Source organism: Cebus imitator, unplaced genomic scaffold (assembly GCF_001604975.1).
Source record: "Cebus imitator isolate Cc_AM_T3 unplaced genomic scaffold, Cebus_imitator-1.0 Scaffold56, whole genome shotgun sequence".
NCBI lineage: Eukaryota > Metazoa > Chordata > Mammalia > Primates > Cebidae > Cebus > Cebus imitator.
In genome coordinates, this window is record NW_016107371.1 from 3,143,310 (window position 1) to 3,163,796 (window position 20,487).

Genomic DNA, 20,487 nt, shown 5'->3' on the forward strand with positions numbered 1-20,487 from the left:
TAAGTGTACCTGTTGTTGAAGTGAAGTACTTATAACTGAATATTTCTAATTTCTTTTCCTAAGCTTTCCTTTCATTACAGGAGATCTCTCCTCTTTAATTTACTTTTCTTTCCCTTTTTCTCATCTTATTTCTTCTATACTTCCAAAATCTCAACTGACTAATCAGATTAAGAATGATATGATACAAGAGAAAGAGCATAGTTCTTAGAAGTTTGCCTCAGGGTTTGCTTTACAATGTACTAATTGTGTGACTCTAGACCCTTGACTCAAGTTAGTTCATCTGAGAAAAGGAAATTGTAAAATACTTCTCCCATTCCCAGTATGCTACTTTGAAAATCAAGTGATGTAATGAGTATGGAATTGTTTGTAAACTACAATAATTTTTCAGTGCTTATTCTAATCAGTCAGCTCTATTTTCTCACTTGTAAAAACCACCTAATAGAAGGTCCCTTTTGTGTTTTGTAGGGTCAAATGTGATGCCGTTTATGAAAGCACATTAGAACATAAAATATTATACAGATATAATCTCACTAATATAGGAATTTATGCTATTATTTTATTTTATTTTATTTTAAGAAAGGGTCTCACTGTCACTTAGGCTGGAGTGCAATGGTATGATAATAGCTCACTGCAGCCTTGATCTCCTGGGCTCAAGTTATCCTCCCACCTTCCAAGTAGCTGAACTACAGGCATAGGCCACTATGCCCGGCTGATTTTCAAAAGGTTTTAAATAGATAGGATCTCTAAAAGAAATAGATCTAAAAAAAAGATCCTATGTTGCCCAGTCTGGTCTCAAACTGTATGCTCTTTAAATTATAGTGTTCATATAGAATTTAACTACATAGTGTGATGAAGACTAGCTGGAATATAATTACTTTGCAGATGTGTGTTTCTTAAATATTGCTTACTAAAAAATCACCTCATAGTTAAGTCTCCAGGAATATAATTACTCTTCAAATTATCTAATATTTATTAAATCAAGCTTTAATCTACAATTAAAGATGGGATACATATAATGATCATTTAAGAATTTCAAATCTTAAAGCTTGTTCCTCTGTATTTTATTGAATTTTAAAAACAAATAAACAACTTTTAATTACGTGTCATTTTAATAATTCTGCTCTTTTTATGACTTTAATTCTGTTTTAAAATAGACGCTTGAGTTTCAATATGGAGCTTAATAGTAGCCACATTTGGAACTTCTGCAAGCTCTTCTAAACTCTCAGTGCCTCAATTTCACCATCTCAATTATAGGTACTCTTCGATAAAATTCAATTTGACTAATCAGTTATTATAGGATGCAAGAGTAACTGTAATTTTAGAGGTGGAAATAACCTTAGAGATTTTCAAGACCAGCTTTCTCACATCAAATATAACAAATCTAGCTATCAGGGAGGTTAGGAAGATGTTACTGGAAGGGGGTCCTGATCCAGACTCCAAGAAAGGATTCTTGTATCTCAAGCAAGAAAGAATTCAAGGCGAGTCCATAAAGTGAAAGCAAGCCTATTAAGAGTAAAGGAATAGACTATGGGTACTCCACAGGCAGAGCAGCCTGCTGCTGGTTGCCCATTTTTATGGTTATTTTTGATTATATGCTAAACAAGGGTGGATTATTCATGAATTTTCCAAGAAAGTGGTGGTCAATTCCCAGAACTGAGGGATTCTCCCTATTTTAGGTTATAAAGGGTAACTTCCTGGCATTGCCATGCCATTTGTTAACTGTCATGGTGGTGGTGGAAGTGTCTTTTAGCATACATGCTAATGCATTATCTTTGTCCTCACTGACAAAGAGGTCACTGTCATCGCTATGTTGGTTTTGTTGGGATTTTGCTGGCTTCTTTACTGCATGCTGTTTTATTAGCAAGGTCTTCATGATCTCTTATCCCATCCTGTGATTTAGAATGCCTAACATCCTGGGAATGTAGCCCAGTGGGTCTCAGCCTTATTTAACCCAACTCCTATTCAAGATGGAGTTAACTCTGGTTCAAATGCCTCTGACAAAACTTGCCTAAAGTTACAGGCCTAGTTAATGGCAGAGATGTTCTGAACAGCCACCTTTCCTGGCCCAGTATGGTGATATATTTATTGCCTTTTCTATCAGTCACTGATAGCCTTGATCTAGTTCTTTCATTGTCTTAAGCTGATATTCATAAATTTATGGTTATCACAACTTTTCTATTACCGGCATATAATACTTTTCAACAAATATTTGCTGATTTCGAAGGTTTATTTTTCCTCCACGTTTCAGAAAATGCTGTCTGCCAATTTACAGATAGGCTATTTTTAAAACAACCTATTTCTTCTTTTGTATACTTGATCTTCCTTCAAAAGGTAGCATGTCTTCTTTTTTTGGAACATCACAAATTTATGAAATGGCAAAAGGTGAAACAACTTTTAAAAATGATAACCCTGTAGCATTTGATTTTTGGATCAACTCTAACACTTCTAAAATCTTTCTTAATTGCTGGAGAATAACAAAAACGTGTAGGTCATTCAGAATCAACAAATACTTTAATATTAATGAGATTATTCTTCCCAACATGGGGAAATTTCTCTGTTGTTTTTTGCATTACCACAGAGTAATGTTGATCAGGGAGCAGATGATTCCCTTATTCTTCTGAGTAGAAAAAGCCTAACTAGAATCTTGGAATATATTAGAAAATTTTTAATCTTTAGCATTTTAAGATTTCTGTTTCTACTAGTAGTTCATTGAAATTTAGTGTCTTTATTGAGACTGTGTGTCATTTGGGAATTCTATATTACATCTTTATTAAATGATTTACAAGTTGGAAAACGAGGGTGTAAACTACACACTCGAGTGTAACTTTAATACTCCTAAAGCAAGAAGTTTATTTCATTGCAGTAGCTGATTTATCTTGGACCAGAATAATGAGTCGTATCATTAATAGCATTTATTTCAGATCTAGAAATTGGGAAATACTATCACTTAATGCAGTAAATTCTAATAGTATAAGTAATCAAAATTAGTTGTGTAACCAAAATCATCTATATTAGATGTTACTGTTTAGCATATTTTTCCATTTTTGGCAGTGGTTTCATCTTTACAATTATGTTTTGCGTAGCTTGATATTATAAAATATGTTGGTATTCCATCATTTATGGCCAAAGGTAGATAGGATACCAAAGTATTGTGTATGGCATGGTGAAACTTTATAGGGATTAAAATGCACGTAGAGCCAGGCAAGGTGGCTTATGCTGTAATACCAGCTACTCAGGAAGCTGAAGCTGGAGGATCACTTGAGATCAGGAGTACAAGACCAGCCTGAATAACATAGCAGGATCATGTGTGTGGCTAAAATATTTCTTAAATAAAAATAAAATGTACATAAGTAGTAACTATCCAGTTGACTTATAGTATAGCTTTAGAAATATATGAATAAAAAGAAAGACAAGTTATAAGATATATAATTATTTGTGAATGCTACTATGAGAATAAGATTAAATGGTAGCCAGTGAATCTTTTGATACATGGCCTATAAGGCCCTACATGGTCTGTGCTCCCTCACTTTCCATCTCCATTACTACTTTAACCTCATCTATTACTGTTTTCTTTGTTTGTTATGCTCCAGCCACAGTGACCTCCATGCTTTTCTGGAACATATCAGACATACGCCTAACTCAGGACATTTGCACATGCTGTTCCTCTGCCTGGAATCCCTTCTCTTCAAATAACCATATGGCTAACTCCTTTTCTATCTTAAGTTCTATACTCAAAAGTTGCCTTCTTAGAGGAGACTTCCTTTCCTACCTTATGCAAAATTTCATCACTGTCTGGATATTTTATTTCCTTCTTACCTACTTTGTTTGCCTTTTTAGCATCAATCAATATTTAGGTCACAGTGTATTTTATTTATCTTGTTTATAATCACTTTCTCCCATCAAAATATAAACTTTATGAATGTATGGGTTTTTGTCTGTTTTGTTTGCTATTATATCCCCTGTACCCAGACATGCCTGGATTATAGTAGGTGCTAAATATATATATATTAAATGAATGAATGTTAACCACATGAGAAATAATTATAGATAATCTTAGATGAGCCAAGTAACTCATATTCAATGATACAAAGCTGTTACTACTAATTATATTTGTCTTCCTTTATCAAGATTTTTATTGAAATAATATCTCATAGCATATACATATTTGTCATTTTATGAAAGTACTAAATATGGTAATAAAATAGTCATTTTATCTCATGTATTGAAATGTATTTATGAACTTTCTTTTGATATGTTTCAAAGTTTCTACATTGTAATTCCACATAAACATTTCATTTCATCACAATAAAGCAATGTTTGGTAAAATGCTTATTCTAAAATAAGCTAGTATGTATTATTTAATATCAACTAAGAGGAGACTTTTGTCAAACCATTTTAATTATTACTTTCTTCATATCTTGGCTGCATTCATTTTATTGAAAATAAATTTGGGGATATACTGGAAGTAAATTTTAGTGCTTTGGAATTTGAAATATATTAAGCAAAATTTCAGTGTCACATTTCCTTATTTAAAATGTTAACTATTACATAGTTTATGTAAGAATTTAGGAAAAATACCCAAAAGTCCCATAAAACCCTGAAGTATATTTAGATTCTTGTTATGGACATTATCTAATATTTCTGATAAGCTCTGATTGTTATTTTTTGATTTATACTAGAAGTTACATGGGAAGACCAGCAGAAAAAGGTGAATGGTACAATAAGTGATGACAAACCATTGCCGAAAAAGAAACACCAATCTGAGCCAGGTTTGTCAGGGTTTGGAAACCATATGAAAGCATGAGACTACAAACATTGCATTTCATGCTTTTTAAAATGCGTGTGTGCTTGTTGTACCTCATTTTTCTCATTTTGGTGTGAACTTGATAGTGTGTAGATTCCATTTAGATTAGAGTGGTAAATACTTTATTTCAAATTTTTTTAGAAAACCAATTATATGTATTTTGGGGAAAATATAATTATTTTATTAAGATGAATCCTTTAAGGAAAAAATGACTAATTTAAGTGCAGAAGGTGATCTGCTTTACACAGTTGATTATGTTGACTAAAATTGAAGTACCTTAATGCAGAGATACTTGCTTCCCTAAAAAGTACAATAGAAGCTCAATATACTATCTCAAGTTTGTCTTTGTAGGATATTTCTATTATTTACTTGCAAATGCTGTTGAGATATTTATACCAAATATTGGTAATGATTTATTTACAATCTCTGGAGTTAAAACATATTGCCAACAACAAGGATGAGGGTTAGCATAGTATTTGAATTAAATAAAGAGTCTCTTCAAACTGTTAATTCTACCAGTGAATTGAAATGAAGTATTTTTGTTTTCCTCTCCCTTTCTTCATTTTTTATGGAGAGATATGGTTAACCCATTTATGCAGGAGTTTGCAAATTTTTTTGTGTGAAAAATTAGACTTTGGCAATGACCTTGAGCAGTAGGATATAAATAACTACCAAAAGTTTAGCATTCCAGTAATGGAACAGTAGGCATAAATGGGTTAAGTAGAAGACAAAATTTCAACCAAGAGTAAAATGAAAAAAGGCACAGTGCAGAGATAATCGATGAACTTAAAAATAATACTACTTTTAATTAGTAATTGAATGAGAATATATTGAAATGTTCATCAAAAATTTAAAAATTCAAATAGAGTTTTACTAATGGTATTATAATTAAAAATAGTTTCGTCTGTGGTAATAGTGTTAAAGTATTTTTATGTGCTAATTCATTATTTCATGTTACAGCTCTAAGACCTATATATTAAAATATACCAATGTAAAAATTAGTCTTTAACCGGTATTTGTTGTCATCCTGCTGTATTCCAAGCATTATAGTTGGCACTGACTTATTAATGTAGACAAGGCAGACACAGCAATTGCCCTCACACAGCATATTACGTCTGCAAAAATACATAATTTAAAAATAATTATACTAATGATTAAGCAATTACAATTGTGGTAAGTTCTATTAAGGAGAAGAATAGAATGCTTTGAGAAAATGTATTATGTGACTAAGTCTGAAGAGCAAAGAAAGATATCATAGTGCAAATGAATTAATCTATGAATTATCTTTTAGTAAAACAGTACATACTGAAAATGTAATAAACTGGAATTCAGATTGGGAATTTAAATTTATTCACAAGGTTGTAAGAAAAAAATATATTTTTTCAAATCTTCAGTTAATAGCAGTTTATGAGAAAAATAGTGATTAGCTTAATATATTGAAAGAGATTTTTTAGGTAAACAAGATAAATATAAAATTGATGTTTTATGTTATGATTTATATATCAAAAATTATTACTGTAAACATCTCCTCTTGCTATATTGTGTGACACAGGTTATCCTTGGTCATAAACTATTATTTGTTTATCCACTTTGTCATCATGTGCAATACGTGACTATGTTTGTGGCCATATATATATCTATGTAAACAAGTTACATTGTATATTAAAATCACGAAACAATGCAATGTTTAATGAAAAATATTTTGACATCTCATAAACGCAACATTTTTAGGATATACTTTAAATATTTTTTTTAGTTTAACTATAGTCCCTTAATGTCATAGTTTAAAATGATTATAGTTTTGTTTTTTTTTTTTTTAAATTGTGTATTTTCCTGTATGCTAGGAAAATTGATCCTGGAAATTGAAACCCTAAATGTCGTGAGTAAGTATGCAATATGCTAAGACAGTAAAAACAATGTTAAATTTTAGTACTTCATAAATATTCTTACCTGTTTGCTTCTAAAAGGAAATTAGGTTATTTAAAGAATATTTTTAATTATCAAAACTTTGGAGTGATAAAATGGGAGGAAAGCAGTAGGATATAGATATAGCAGATTATATTTCAACAACATGTTTATATGAACCTATGCTTTACAGAATACATGTTTGGAGTTATTTCTTTTATGTTTAAGTACATATATTAATAATCTGTTGACTATAAACAAGGGTGTTTCATACATAATTTTTATATGCTGAAATATAAAAAACCTCAAAAAATTATCAAAGATTTCTCATCAAAGGATTATTGTGGCAAACTTGTGGCATCAGAAAAACTTTGTATGGAATTGAGCCCAAATTTGAGATGGAAAGTGGCTGTGCATCAATAGATATATTGTTTTCTTTTTCAATTGCTGTTTTATTAAAATCAACGCCAGAATAATTTATAATACCTGGGAATTTGCCATTTCTGGAATGTTTACTAGCAATAAAAATAACACTTGAAATTTTTATTTTAAATGTGAGACTATAGAACCAAAGAACTAAATGGCATGACGTGGACTAGAAAATGAGTTAACAAGTATTTGGATGAATTTTAAGTACTATGACTAGTATCTGCCTTTTTAAAAGAATAAACTTGGTATTTCTGAACTGAGATGTCTTGAGAGGATTATCAGCAAAAGAAGTGATTTCCTTATTGCCCAGGCTGGAGTGCAATGGCGCAATCTTGGCTCACTGCAACCTCCACCTCCTGGGTTCATACAATTCTCCTGCCTCAGCCTATCATGTAGCTGAGATTATGAGTACCTGCCACCACGCCTGGCTCATTTTTGTATTTTCAATAGAGACGGAGTTTCACCATGTCGGCCAGGCTGGTCTCAAACTCCCGACCTCAGGTGATCTCCTTGCCTTGGCCTCCCAAAGTGCTGGAATTACGGGCCTGAACCACCGCGCCCGGCCCTGCTTATAATATCTTTAACTTAATTGACATCAGGATAGATACAAATCCCTGGGAAGTATCATATTTATCATGTTAATATCTTTCATGTAAACATAAAGTATGTAAATCCTATGCATTATTTTAAGCCCCAGGTTTTTTGAATAATTTTTAGTGTAAATCATTTAATGTTTTCTTCCTGTAGAATGTGGATTAGAATTTTTTTAGAACTTAAAGTTAATAAAATATTTCTAATTCAAATCAAGTAACAAATAATCCGTTGTTTATTTTTTCAAAAAACAATCTGATTCCAGAAAAGAATATTGTGGTCTTTAATAATTCAGTGATATAAATATTTAAAAAACTATTAAGCAATTGAATTTTATAATTTTTATCTTGTGAGTTTATGTTTTCTTATAGTAATTAGAAATGTTTATGAGAAAAGAGGCTGTTTCCACATAAAATATTTTAGACTGATATTTTACTTAACTTAGCCCACAAAAAAGTAGTGGGAAAGCTACCTTAAGTTAGAAGTTCTTCAGTCTTAATGAATGTTTTGGAACTGGTACAATTTCGCATATTCTCCAAAATTAGTCTTAGAAACTAATCTTAGTTCAGAATTTATTTACCTGGACATATAACTTTAAAATAATTATGAGTTTTGATTTGTTATTTTCTAAGTGTAAGCTATGCTACATCTAGGAAAATCTTGAATTGACGCAGCTATTGTTATTGTAACTGAAACCATAACGTGCTCTTATCTGGTTGTATCTTACATGGAAAATAACTGTCTTCTTGTAAAAGTGAAGGCAACTAAACCTTTTGCTGATGTACTATATGATTATACAGTATTTTTGAAAACTGAAAATATTCAGAGTAACAAATTGTGTTTTACTACTTACTATAATATTTTAATGTGCACATAAGCCCCTAGTTTTAGCATTGTTTGATTTTATTAATGTGTTAACCTTTATTTTTTTTCTAACATGGACATTTCAGTATTGTGTTCTTTATGGAATTTATAATAATAGTGTAGGTATTTTTTTTACTTAATTTTACTTTTGGAATTTTGTTTTATAAAATGTATCTTTAGGAAAAGTAAATATTCAATAAAGCATTTTGTTAGTGAATTTTATACGGTAAATTTTTTTCTTGAGTGTTTTGATATTTTGTACTTTTGTTTCTTTTCATTCTTGAATGTTTACGTTTTCTTAAAAGTAAAAAAAAAAAAAAAATTAGTCTAAAGCAGTATTCCAAATCAGTCTTCTTATTAAATACTTGTTCAAGCCATCCAGTCTGGAAAAAGGAATTAGGGCTCTGTTCTTGGTCATTATTAACAGCTTGATGACTTCTGAATTGTTGTAAAATAAGTATATTTTATTCTTAATAGAAAAAATTAATGTAAGACAAATGTTTTATATGACAGATCAAGTGATAGAATTTGGAATTAAATACTACTAACATCTTGAGAAGTAAATATCACATTCTTTCATAATATGCCTGAAGTGAAATTTCATAATTTATGAAGTTAATTGCTCATTTAAAATTAGTTCAGTTTTCTCTGCATATACAGATAAGCTTGTATGCCAAATCTCCAAATCTGTTCTTCAGTAACCATCCTTCCTATGATAAACAGCATGCTATAGTTTGGAAATAAATTAAACTCCCTCAGTACAAACTCTCTTTTTTTCTGCATTTAAAAATGTATTATATTTTGGATTTCAAAGATAAAATCAGAGAAAAACAGCACTGCCCCAAATAAGAAGGCATTTAAAAGATAGCCTTTTTAGGCCAGGCATGATGGCTCACACCTATAATTCCAGCACTTCGAGATGCCAAGGCGGGCAGATCACAAGGTCAGGAGTTTGAGACCAGCCTGACCAACGTGGTGAAACCCCATCTCTACTAAAAATACAAAAATTAGCCAGGTGTACTGGTGTGCATCTGAATCCCAGCTACTCATGAGGCTGAGGCAGGAGAATTGCTTGAACCCAGTTGATGGAGGTTGCAGTGAGCTGAGATCACACCACTGCACTCCAGCCTGGGTGACAGAGCGAGACTCCATCTCAAAAAAAAAAAAAAAAAAAAATCCTTTTTATGTAGGTATAGTGAATTTTTAATAATAGCAAAGTATTTGAAAGTACTGCACCTAATCTAATAAATGGTCATTTAATAGGTTGAAATTATTGTAAATGTTCAGTAATTTTATGGTTGTAGACAAAATTATAGGAAATAATTAGTTTAGAAATGACTGGTTCACATCATTTGGATTGAGAAATTTTTCAAAAAGGTTTTGTCACTATGGAGATGTTCTAGTTTGTCATCTGTAAACTTGATAAGCCTTGTATCACTGAGGCCCTCCTACTAGGTGCTTACTTAAGCTTCTTGTTTTTTTAAAAAAAGGTATATCTTCTTCACCCAAAGGAAACATTCTAAGGCTCCATGAACTTTAATGAGCCCTCACACTATGCTTAGCTTCTAATTATGTGCAAATTCTAATATACAGTTAGAATTTTCATGCTTCTGTTTCATTGTGTCAGGAACCTTGTTTACGTATGTTTGTTCCCATAAGATATAAACGTATGTTATTCAACTACAGTTAAATCTGGTAACAGTACCGAGTGTATGCCTATTGTAAATGGTGGTAAGTGAGAACATTAACCAGACAACAAAATTTGATAGATATCAAACACTGTGGGTGAAAACTGCATTTGTGAATAAACAAGCCACATGTGTTTGACTTTTTTAAGTTGATTACAGGTAATCATTTCTGTTTGAACTTGAGATATGTGTTCAGTTGAAACATAATAACAGTTAAAACATTATTACATTGACAAGGGAAGAATTCTTAGCTTGCACAAAATTTTACATAAAAGCTGACATCATAGTTTCATGAGCTTATCGTATTACCAAATATGCTTAATGAAAATGATTTTGTATATGCATTAATATCTGTATATGTAGATATGTAGATAAACAGTCATGCAGCACATAATGATGGTTCAGTCAAAGAAGGATGCATATATGACAGTAGTCCCATAAGATTATAATACTGTATTTTACTGTATCTTTTCTACATTTGGATATACAAAATACAGTTGTGTTACAGTTGCCTGTAGTATTGAATATAAACATTCTGTATAGGTTTGTAGCCTAGGCGCACTATGACCGTGTCATAGCCTGGGTATGTAGTAGGCTATACCATGTAGTTTTGTGTAAGCACACTCTATAATACACAATAATGAAATCATTCCCATCTTGCTTTTTATATTAAATAGTTTACAACTTAATAGTATCTTAAATTTTAAAATATTTATTGTAAAATAATTTACCATAAGTGATTGAATGGTGCTTATGAGTTTATTCATTATATTTTATAAGTGTTTTTTATTTCACTGTAATTTGTGAAAATAATTTATTTTGTATGATGGAATGAACAAAAAATACTGCACTTGTTTTTGTTTCTACAAAGAAACTCTTCATTATTTTATGTCTAAAACAAAGATCCAGCCATAATTGTGAAGTATCTGGGCACCTAAAAGAGGGAATACTTTTACTATCCTTAATCAGTCTTACCTGGTTATTGATTAGATGAAAAGATGGGTTTATTAGTTGCAGAAGAGTCTTGTAACTGGTTGTTGGATAAATGAAAAAGAAAGAGTTCTCATTAGAACCCTTCATTAATTGCACTAAAAAGTAGAATATTTGACTGTGGCATGGTAATGAGAAGTATGGGAGAAGTAGAGGGGATATTCTTAGCTACTTTCAAGGTTCACCAAAGTCTGCTATTTATTATAATACTATATGAAAAAAGTACTTATAGAATGTTACCATTTGCCTAAGACGTAGCTGCTTAAGCAAGGTAGTTGACTATAAATTTCTCTTTTTAAATGAGGATATTTAAATGCAACAATACATAATAAAACTGTAACCACAGAAAGTCCAAAAAGCCAAAAATATTTAAAATATACATGATACAAGTATAGTTCTATTTTGAGATATGCTTTACATGAATTTTTATTTGCTAAAGTTATATTTTTATGTAAGCTTAATTATGAACTAATTATTAATGGATCGTATTCAGATAAACTATGGAAAATGACTTAATTGATACTTTTAGTTAGTAGTGAGATCATTTTCAGATATTTTATTTTCATCCCCCTATTAGTCAAATATATTTTGCACTTCCTGAAAAAAAGTTTTTTATTATTGATTCTAAGATAAGTGTTGCCATATTCCTTACAAATGAAAGCATTGGTCAATTACTTGACAGTTGTAGAATGTGCCACTTTTTAAAAAAATTTTTAAATTAAATACTGTATAATAAAACATCCAGTTCAGGCATCACCGTGAGAGAATTGTTTTTCTTCTTTGTTTGACTTTTAATTTTACATGTTTTTATTGGGTCATATAGCATCTAGTACAAAGAAAATTGACCTGGTAATCAGGAGACCCCTGTTCTATTTCTGGCCCTGCCACTGAACTTGTTTTGTATCATTGGGTAAGTCACTGGAACTATGTGTGCCTCTGTTATTCACTGAAATTAATTGAGTGAATTGAGAATAATTTTTCATGTTTGGATATATAATATGAAAGCCATTGCATTGATGCCACATAAAGTAATTCAAACTATAGGAAAATACTAGGTGAAGAAAGAAGCTTCATTTATTTATGTCATTATTATACTTTCTGCAAAAAATAAAATATTTTCTTAAAGATGGAATATATGGAAACCATATTTCATCCACTTCATACCAATTTCATTTTAACATGTGAGGAAACTATTTTAATAATCTAGAAAATGTGTATCTAGGGAAATTTTGTGTATAAAAACACAATGCAACATGTGAAAGTCGGCATTAGCATAGGCTATTAATAAACTGTGATTGTCTTACCTTATCTTCCTTGAGAAGTAGGTGGATTGAGGGTGGAAACAAAAACATAGCATGTATAATTTTAATGTGTATTAATAAATTTCAGGAGAATATGAAGATTTTTTTTCCTAGTGGTTAATCCTGTTAACAGTATGATTTGCAATGTAATTGTGATGAGATTTAATGTCTGATGAGATTTAATGTTTGATTTTCAACAGGTGAAAAAATGTGTTCAAATAATAATAAAATGGTATTAAGTTTCAAAATGTCATTTTTTTCCAGTTTTCTATAATTCGTACTAATATTTCTGGTTTTTTTCTAAGAAAAATTGTTTTGATCATCTTAGCACTAATGGACTTAGTTGAATGGAAAGTTTTCATTTATCACTATTCATATAAAAGGATAAATTTGTTACAGGAAATAATTCTCTAAAGAGCTATAATTTTAATATGTTGGTATTGCAAGTATATTTTGATACAATATGCTTTGCTATATAAATCACTCAAAAATAATGATGCAGCTATTGCAAGAACTTAAATGTGGTGTTTGATTTTAGAATTTGTGGTATCTGATTCAAAGCTAAGTGAGTAAATTAAAATATAAGATTTTGGCTTTTTCGCATATTGTTCATCTGTGTCAATCATACTAACTCACTAATATCTTCGGGAGAAATTTTTTTTTAGAACACTGAGTTTAGCAGACATTTTTCTGTTTTCCAGTCACTGTATAAAATGTTATCTGAGCTACTTCACTAGCACTAGGGAGAAAAGTCTTTCCAAAACATGTGTCATATCTGTTATAGTTGATGGATTTGGATGGATACCTTTCAGCATAAATTTTAATAATCTATAAAGTGGCATTTGTAAGAATCTGTTGAACAAGTAGGCATTAAAAAAGAATATGATCAAAGAAAATTTGTCTACATTGAAGGTTAATTTGGATTTTTGATGCTGAAATGAAGCCGTATATTTCAGCTACTCTTCAAATAAAAACTTGTGCCATATTTATTACTTCATAACATTTTAATAATATTTTGCTGTATTGAAATAATTCAATGAAATATTGGCCTGATGACCATTCTTTGTTTTTGTGTGTGCACTGGCTTACTGGGGAAGCATAAAAGGAATAGAAATCTGTTGGAACTATTTTATTGCTCTTTTTGATGATGACTCAATTAAATCTTTTTCTGCAGATAATTAAAAGTTTGAAAGCATTGTAATAGATTTTTATATTGACTCAGTAATGTCTTGAACAATGTGGTCATACAACTAACATTGTTTTTACTAATGGTATCTTTCTTCAGCATTGGTGTTCAGGATTTGCTATACATAAATAATTGTAAACTTTGGGATCCTCTTTGTTTCTATACTAACTTTATTTTTCTGAATCTGCTAACCTATAGTAGCATAATCATCTTGCCATCAATTCTTATGTATTTTTTGTGGAATGCATTTGATTATATCTTCCCTAAAACTGTACACAGGATTCTTTCTCAAAATGATTAGAGGTCCTTTCCTTCAGTGTCACTTTTTACCCTTTGAGTACATCCACTCACTCCCATCTCCTTTGTCTATGTCTGTCCATTACACGATGTGATCACAGAAGAACTGGACTCTACAAGGAGAAGATATGCAGGTCTGTCTCTTCTACTGCTTTTTTTTGTTATTATTTTATTTATCTAACTTGTCCCAGAAATGTTTAATCATTTTTTTACTCATTTCATAGTTATTCATTCCTTTGTAATATAAAAAAATATTAAATATATGATCATTTTAATTTAGGTATTTGTATATTCAACTATCAACAGTGACTGCTCCAATTAGATGGATAAAAGTAAAGTAATTAATTTTTATGTAATACGTATATATATGTAATTTTTTCATAAACTGACTAAAGGCAAATGGGATTTGTGTGTATGTGTATGTATGTATAGTTACCCCCCAGTATACACACACATATATATGTTTGGTTCCAAACATTTTAGACATAAAACTAGTTTTCAATTTTTTTTAAATAATTCCAAATTTTGATTTCTAACATGAGGTCATCAGTGTTCTACACTGTAGAGAATACCAAAGACCTAATACCCTAAAAAAGCTATCAATGTCACTGAAGAGTTAAGAGATGTGGATAACATCCTCTGTTAATATGTCAGTGCAGATTATTCTGACAAATATTCTACAAAGACATAAAGTGAAATAAAGTTTGTTTCAACTAGATGGTCAGAAAAAGTGTCTTGGAAGAAGTAACACTTGAGCTGAAACTTGAACATTCATTAAACACATGTGGTACTGTTCTAGGTGCTGGAAATAACAGGACACACAAAATAGCTCCCTATCCTTGCAGGCTTTTTTTAGTGTGAATATGTGTACACACACACACACACATAAAATGTATGTACATATGTATACACACATGTGTATAAAATGTAATGGAATCAGAAAAGATGGTATGATTCCTTTCCCCTGGGAAGGATAGATATTAAATACAAGAAAGACTTCATGGAGGAATTTAGTTGAATATTAAAAACTAGAACACTGTTGGCCTCTTGTGTAGACAGCATTTCAGGTAGAGGAAGCAGTATGGCCATGGCTTCACACAAGTTTAGGCAAAAGTAGGAAGAGACCAGATTTATAAAGATTATGTAGGTTATTGAAACATATAAAGCAACAGAGTAAGTCAGATATTTGTTTCTAGAAACATTACTTTGGTGGTTATATAAAGGATGGAATGGATTAATATAAGCAGAAATATTGTATATGAGGATAGTGTGATGAATCAGTTAAGAAATGATTATAGTCTGAATTAAGGTATAAGTAGAGGCAAACAATACATAAGAAGTTACATAAAGATGTAGATCCTACAAGTCTTGGTCACTGATCAGACTGGATATTATTGATGCAGGAAGACGAGGCATAGGGTAATTTCAGGTGACTAAAGTGTTTGGTGGTACATTTTATCAGGATAGGGAATATAATTTTTACAAGTTTTAGGGGAAAAATGGAGTTCACTTTTAGGATAGCTAATATGTAAGCCTCATTTGAAATATTCAAGTATAAATATCTAATAGAGGTGATTGGTAGTCTGGAACTCAGGAGGGAAGTCTGGGCTAGGGACATAGGCTAGGGTAGCATATTAGCATTCAAGTGATGCCATTGGAATTAATGGAATTGTCAGTAGCATATGAAAAATAAGAAGAGAGCCAAGAATCAAAATTTGGAGATCACCAGCACTTATTTATGTTTAAGGGATGGATGGAAGAACACAAGCCAGAAAACTGTGTTGAAAATGATTAAAGACAGTAGAATATCCATGAAAGAAGAGAATTTTTTAAAAATCTATGAAAGAAGTGAATCTCAATAAAGGGGTATAATCAGCAGTGACAAATTCCAGAGAAGACAAATATATTGTTAAATGGTAGGACTAGTCAATAAAGATATTTTTCTTATTGATTCAATAAAGTTGTTGTGGTTAGAAACCAAATAGAAGAGAAGGAAAAGGAGACGGAAAAGAAAAAAAAAAAACTGAAGGTAGTTAATGTAAACTAGGCTTCTTGATGGCTTGGGAATTAAAAGTTAAGAATACCCTGGGGAATTCGACAAGGAGCTCACCAAGGATATCCTGAAAAATGGTTACAGTTTAGCTGAGTGGAGACCCTAAATTTGTGATGGCATTGGTTCTCTAAGAATGTGTGATGATTGGCTCATTAGCACACTTCGGATATTGTCATTAATCATTTGGATCACAGTTGGAACTTTCTGGGCAATTATATAGAAAGAAGAGGAGACGGGATGTTAAGGGTGGATGGCAAGGAAGGTAGTTGAAGTAATGTTTGAATGGATTGGGAAGAATTAATTGTATTAAATCATTTTGTCATGTGAAATCATGCAGAATTTTTGATGAATTGGGAAAGAAGGTCTCAGTGAAAGAACTGAAACTTTGTGGTGATAGCTAAGGCAATAGAGGCAAATTGAGCAGATTATTATCAGAGAGAATTTAATAATCTTCAGAATTTTCAGATGTTGAACAATTCCAGATAATGTGAAGATACAATGTTTCTTTCTGGGTGTGATTTTCCACGATAGAATATAGATTACAGTTTGGGAATGCAAATAAAGCAACACATTTTATTTTATTTTTATTTCTTTTTAATTGTACATTAGGTTCTGGGGTACATGTGCTGATCATGCAGGATTGTTGCATAGGTACATACTTGGCAAGGTGGTTTGCTTCCTCCATCCCCCCGTCACCTGTAACTGGCATTTCTCCCTATGTTATCCCTCACAGCTTCCCTACCTCCCACCACGTAGGGAAGCTAAATTTCTCCCTTAGTTCCCCCCACAACAACCCCAGTGTGTAATGCTCCCCTCCCTGTGTCCATGTGTTCTCATTGTTCAACACCTGCCTGTAAGTACATGCAGTGTTTGGTTTTCTGTTCTTGTGTCAGTTTGCTGAGAATGCTGGCTTCCAGACTCATCCATGTCCCTACAAAGGACATGAACTCATCCTTTTTAATGGTTACATAGTATTCCATGGTGTTTATGTGCCACATTTTCTTTGTCCACTCTATCTTTGATGGGCATTTGGGTTGGTTCCAGGTCTTTGCTATTGTAAACAGTGCCGCAATTAACATACTTGTGCATGTGTCTTTATAATAGAACAATTTATAATCCTTTGGGTATATACCCAGTAATGGGATTGCTGGGTCAAATGGAATTTCTATTTCTAGATCCTTGAGGTATTGCCACACTATCTTCCACAATGGTTGAACTAATATACACTCCCACCAACAGTGTGTAAGTGTTCCTTTTGCTCCATATCTTTCCAGCATCTGTTGTCTCCTGATTTTTTAATGATCGCCATTCTAACTGGGGGAAAGCAACAAATTTTAATGCTAACATTTTTATACAGACATTGAAATTATTGAGGGCCTCAGCTTGATATATATGTGAAAGAAATTGCCTGGACTATAGATGGTAGCAACAAGGAGGAATAATGGTATAAACATAAAAGACATAGACTTCACATAAGATTAGAAAAGTAAACATGTGGAAGCAGCAATGCATACCAAGAAGAATGCTTCTAGGCTTCTGTGGTGTATATGTAAGTTCAAGGATTTTGAGCAGCTTCCCCTCAGAATGTTTCTGAGGGAGATAGTATTCTTGAAGGGTCAACATTCCATTCATGATAAAAAGGGAAATGAACATTCTCTGATGAAGCCGAGGGATATATTGTATTTAAGTAAAAGGAATATGGTTTCAGACCACAGTGGAAAAGATTAGGAGGTCTCTAAGCAATGCAGGAAGAATTAGAGAAAGAAACTCAGGATAGTAGGGTTTTGACAGTACTAACTGGAAAATGTTAAGAAAGGAATGAGTGCTGGGGAAAGGAAGGAATGAACCATGTAATTTAGTAGTGGCAAAACAAGGAGAAAAATAAGGAATTTAAGCTTAGAGGGGGAAGAAAATTCAGAGGTACAGCTTAGAGGTCAAGCAAAGGAATCTTCATGATATGCATAAAGGCAGAGGAAAAAGACTTGGTTGAGAGAATTTGAAGACTCCAAAGAGGAGAGGATTAATAATGGAAGCAACTTTTCTTACAAAAAAAATAAAAGGTACCTAGGATATCTGTTGAATGTTTAAATTTATGGAGGCAAGAATGTTTTATTGTCCTTAAAGATTAAGTTCTAAATTGTTATCATAGTTAGCTAAATATAATTTGAAGTCTTTCTTAACATACACTTTTAAAATTACAATGGTAGCTATAGATCTATGACACCCTTTTTCCTCCTGGTATGAGGAAGTTGAATGTTGAACTTTCTGGATGTCTGTTACAGATCCCTAATATGTGAGTTTGGGATTCTACAAACTCAAATGAGCCTAGAGATAAAGACTAATGCATTCTGTTCCAAAGTAAGTAGGAGTAAAGAGAGAATAATACAAAGGATAAGAAAACATTCACAGAAAAAGGAAATCATTTAAGAAAAGAAAGCAGTAAATTTTGTGACAAGCAATTCAGAATGTATTTCACCTGTTTAATAAAAGCAAGCTAAAGTTAAGTCTTTTCAAAATCTGACTGTAGTATGTGACCAAAGGTAATATCTTTATTAAACTGTCACTCACATCTCTAATGAACATGCAAGTTGGTTATCTGTCTTTATAAACACCACTTTAGCCCAATATATGATGGAGAAATAATTTCACAAGTCCAATTACTTTGCTAACATATTTGGTCAAAGTGTGTGTTTTATATTTTAAACCACAATTATAAGACCTTCAGTTGTGTTACAAGGTCCAATTACAGTCACTACATCATCATTCTACATAATTAATGGAGGAATTGATTTTGAAGCAGCAAAAAATGTTAACTTAGCACTTGCAAATCATAATCAAGTTTCTTTTAAATGAGAAGTAGCATGCTTTATTAGGGTATATTATACTTTTTCTTCTTACTCATGAAATTTCATATGACAGTTTTTTAAAATAATTATTAAACAAGTCTAACACAAAGTAAATTTTTAAGGTACTATTTGTTAAGTTACATAAAACAACATCTTAAGTTTCAACTACATAAAGTTTTAGAATTACCTTCAGACCTGATTTAGAGCATCTGACAAGATAAGTGCTTGTGTAATATATCAGTTATACTCATAAGGAGATCTCAGTATAAAGAAATCTTTTGTCAGCTATGTTTCTCACCAGTCTCTTAGATCAATTATTATGATATTTATATTTGTTATGATATTATCTTAATAATTATTAAATTATTATTATAGTTGGGTCTGTGCTACCTTAAGAGTCTGAGAAAATGTTAAAAATTACTATTTCAGAATGATCCATTTGTCTTCCAATACTAATGTTAATTTGAAAAGCTTAACAATTCAAGTTGAATAGGTTTCAAATATTTCTTAATAAAAATATGGTTGGGAATGAGTAACATATATTTTGTGTTATAATGCCTAGTAAAATAATCACTTTCTATTAGGGTTAGCTAAGTGAAACTTCTTAATATTAATACAGTTACAATATGCTTTTTTGTTTTGGTTTTCTGATTACTCTGAATGTTGCCCATTGATAATGTATTCTCTAGTTCATTCAGACTGCTGTAACAAAATGTCATAAGCGAGGCTTATAATTCACAAAAATTTATTTTTTACAGTTCTGGGCCTGGAAAGTCTAAGATCAAGGCACAAACAATTTTAGTGTCTGATTAGGACCTGCTTTCTGGTTCATGGACCGCAATCTGTTTTCCCTTTGTCTTCATATGGCAGAAGAGGCAATGGGTCTCTGTTCACCTCTTTTATTATGGCCCTAACCTCACAACACTCTCATGGCCTAATTACCTGCCAAAGGCTTCATCTCCTAATATGTTCACTTTAGTGGGTAGGGTTTCTACATGAATTTTGGGGGGCACACAAATATTCGGACTATAGCATGTAGCATTTCAAAGTTGTATTTCAATTCTTGTCAGATTTGAGTGGCATATGTGACATATTTTGAATGCTCTGTGCTTTTATTGGCATTTTGGTATACTTATGTGCTGAACAGTAAAGAAGCAACATTGATTATAGTAGTAATTTAACATACGTGTATGTATGAACACATATAAATGCACATATAAGCTGTTCTTGAAATTTTCCTAAATCTTAATTATTGTTTCACATTCTATTCATTTTATTGATACTCTGTGTGCATTGATTACATCCTTTATTTGATGAACTCAATATTATTGATGAGAGTAGAAAACTGAGATACTCAAGATGGCTCAGTCATGAAAACCTTATATAACCCTAGTACCCTGAAATCTTGAAAATGTAAATCACTCAGTCTGTAAGCAGGCACAAAGTGTCAATGCTATGATCAATACTAGGCTAGATACTTTAAATATTGGCATATAGGAATATTTTATATAAGCTTAAAGCTTACGTATTTTG

The 20,487-nt window shown here is 31.6% G+C and overlaps 1 protein-coding gene across 49 annotated transcripts in view; it reads left to right on the forward strand.

The window, feature by feature from the left end:
* RIMS2 (regulating synaptic membrane exocytosis 2) overlaps nt 1–20,487 on the forward strand; it is a 688,984-nt gene that overhangs the window by 467,170 nt on the left and 201,327 nt on the right. For 18 of the 49 annotated variants that reach the window (XM_037738660.1, XM_037738699.1, XM_037738669.1 and 15 more), the window contains 2 exons: nt 4,680–4,769; nt 14,157–14,189. The exons of 21 other annotated variants lie outside the window; for them this stretch is intronic. In XM_037738660.1, the coding sequence (XP_037594588.1) occupies nt 4,680–4,769; nt 14,157–14,189 (123 nt within the window). The remainder of the gene's footprint in view (nt 1–4,679; nt 4,770–14,156; nt 14,190–20,487) is intronic. 10 more of the 49 variants (XM_017528926.2, XM_017528929.1, XM_037738679.1 and 7 more) reach the window with 3 other exon arrangements.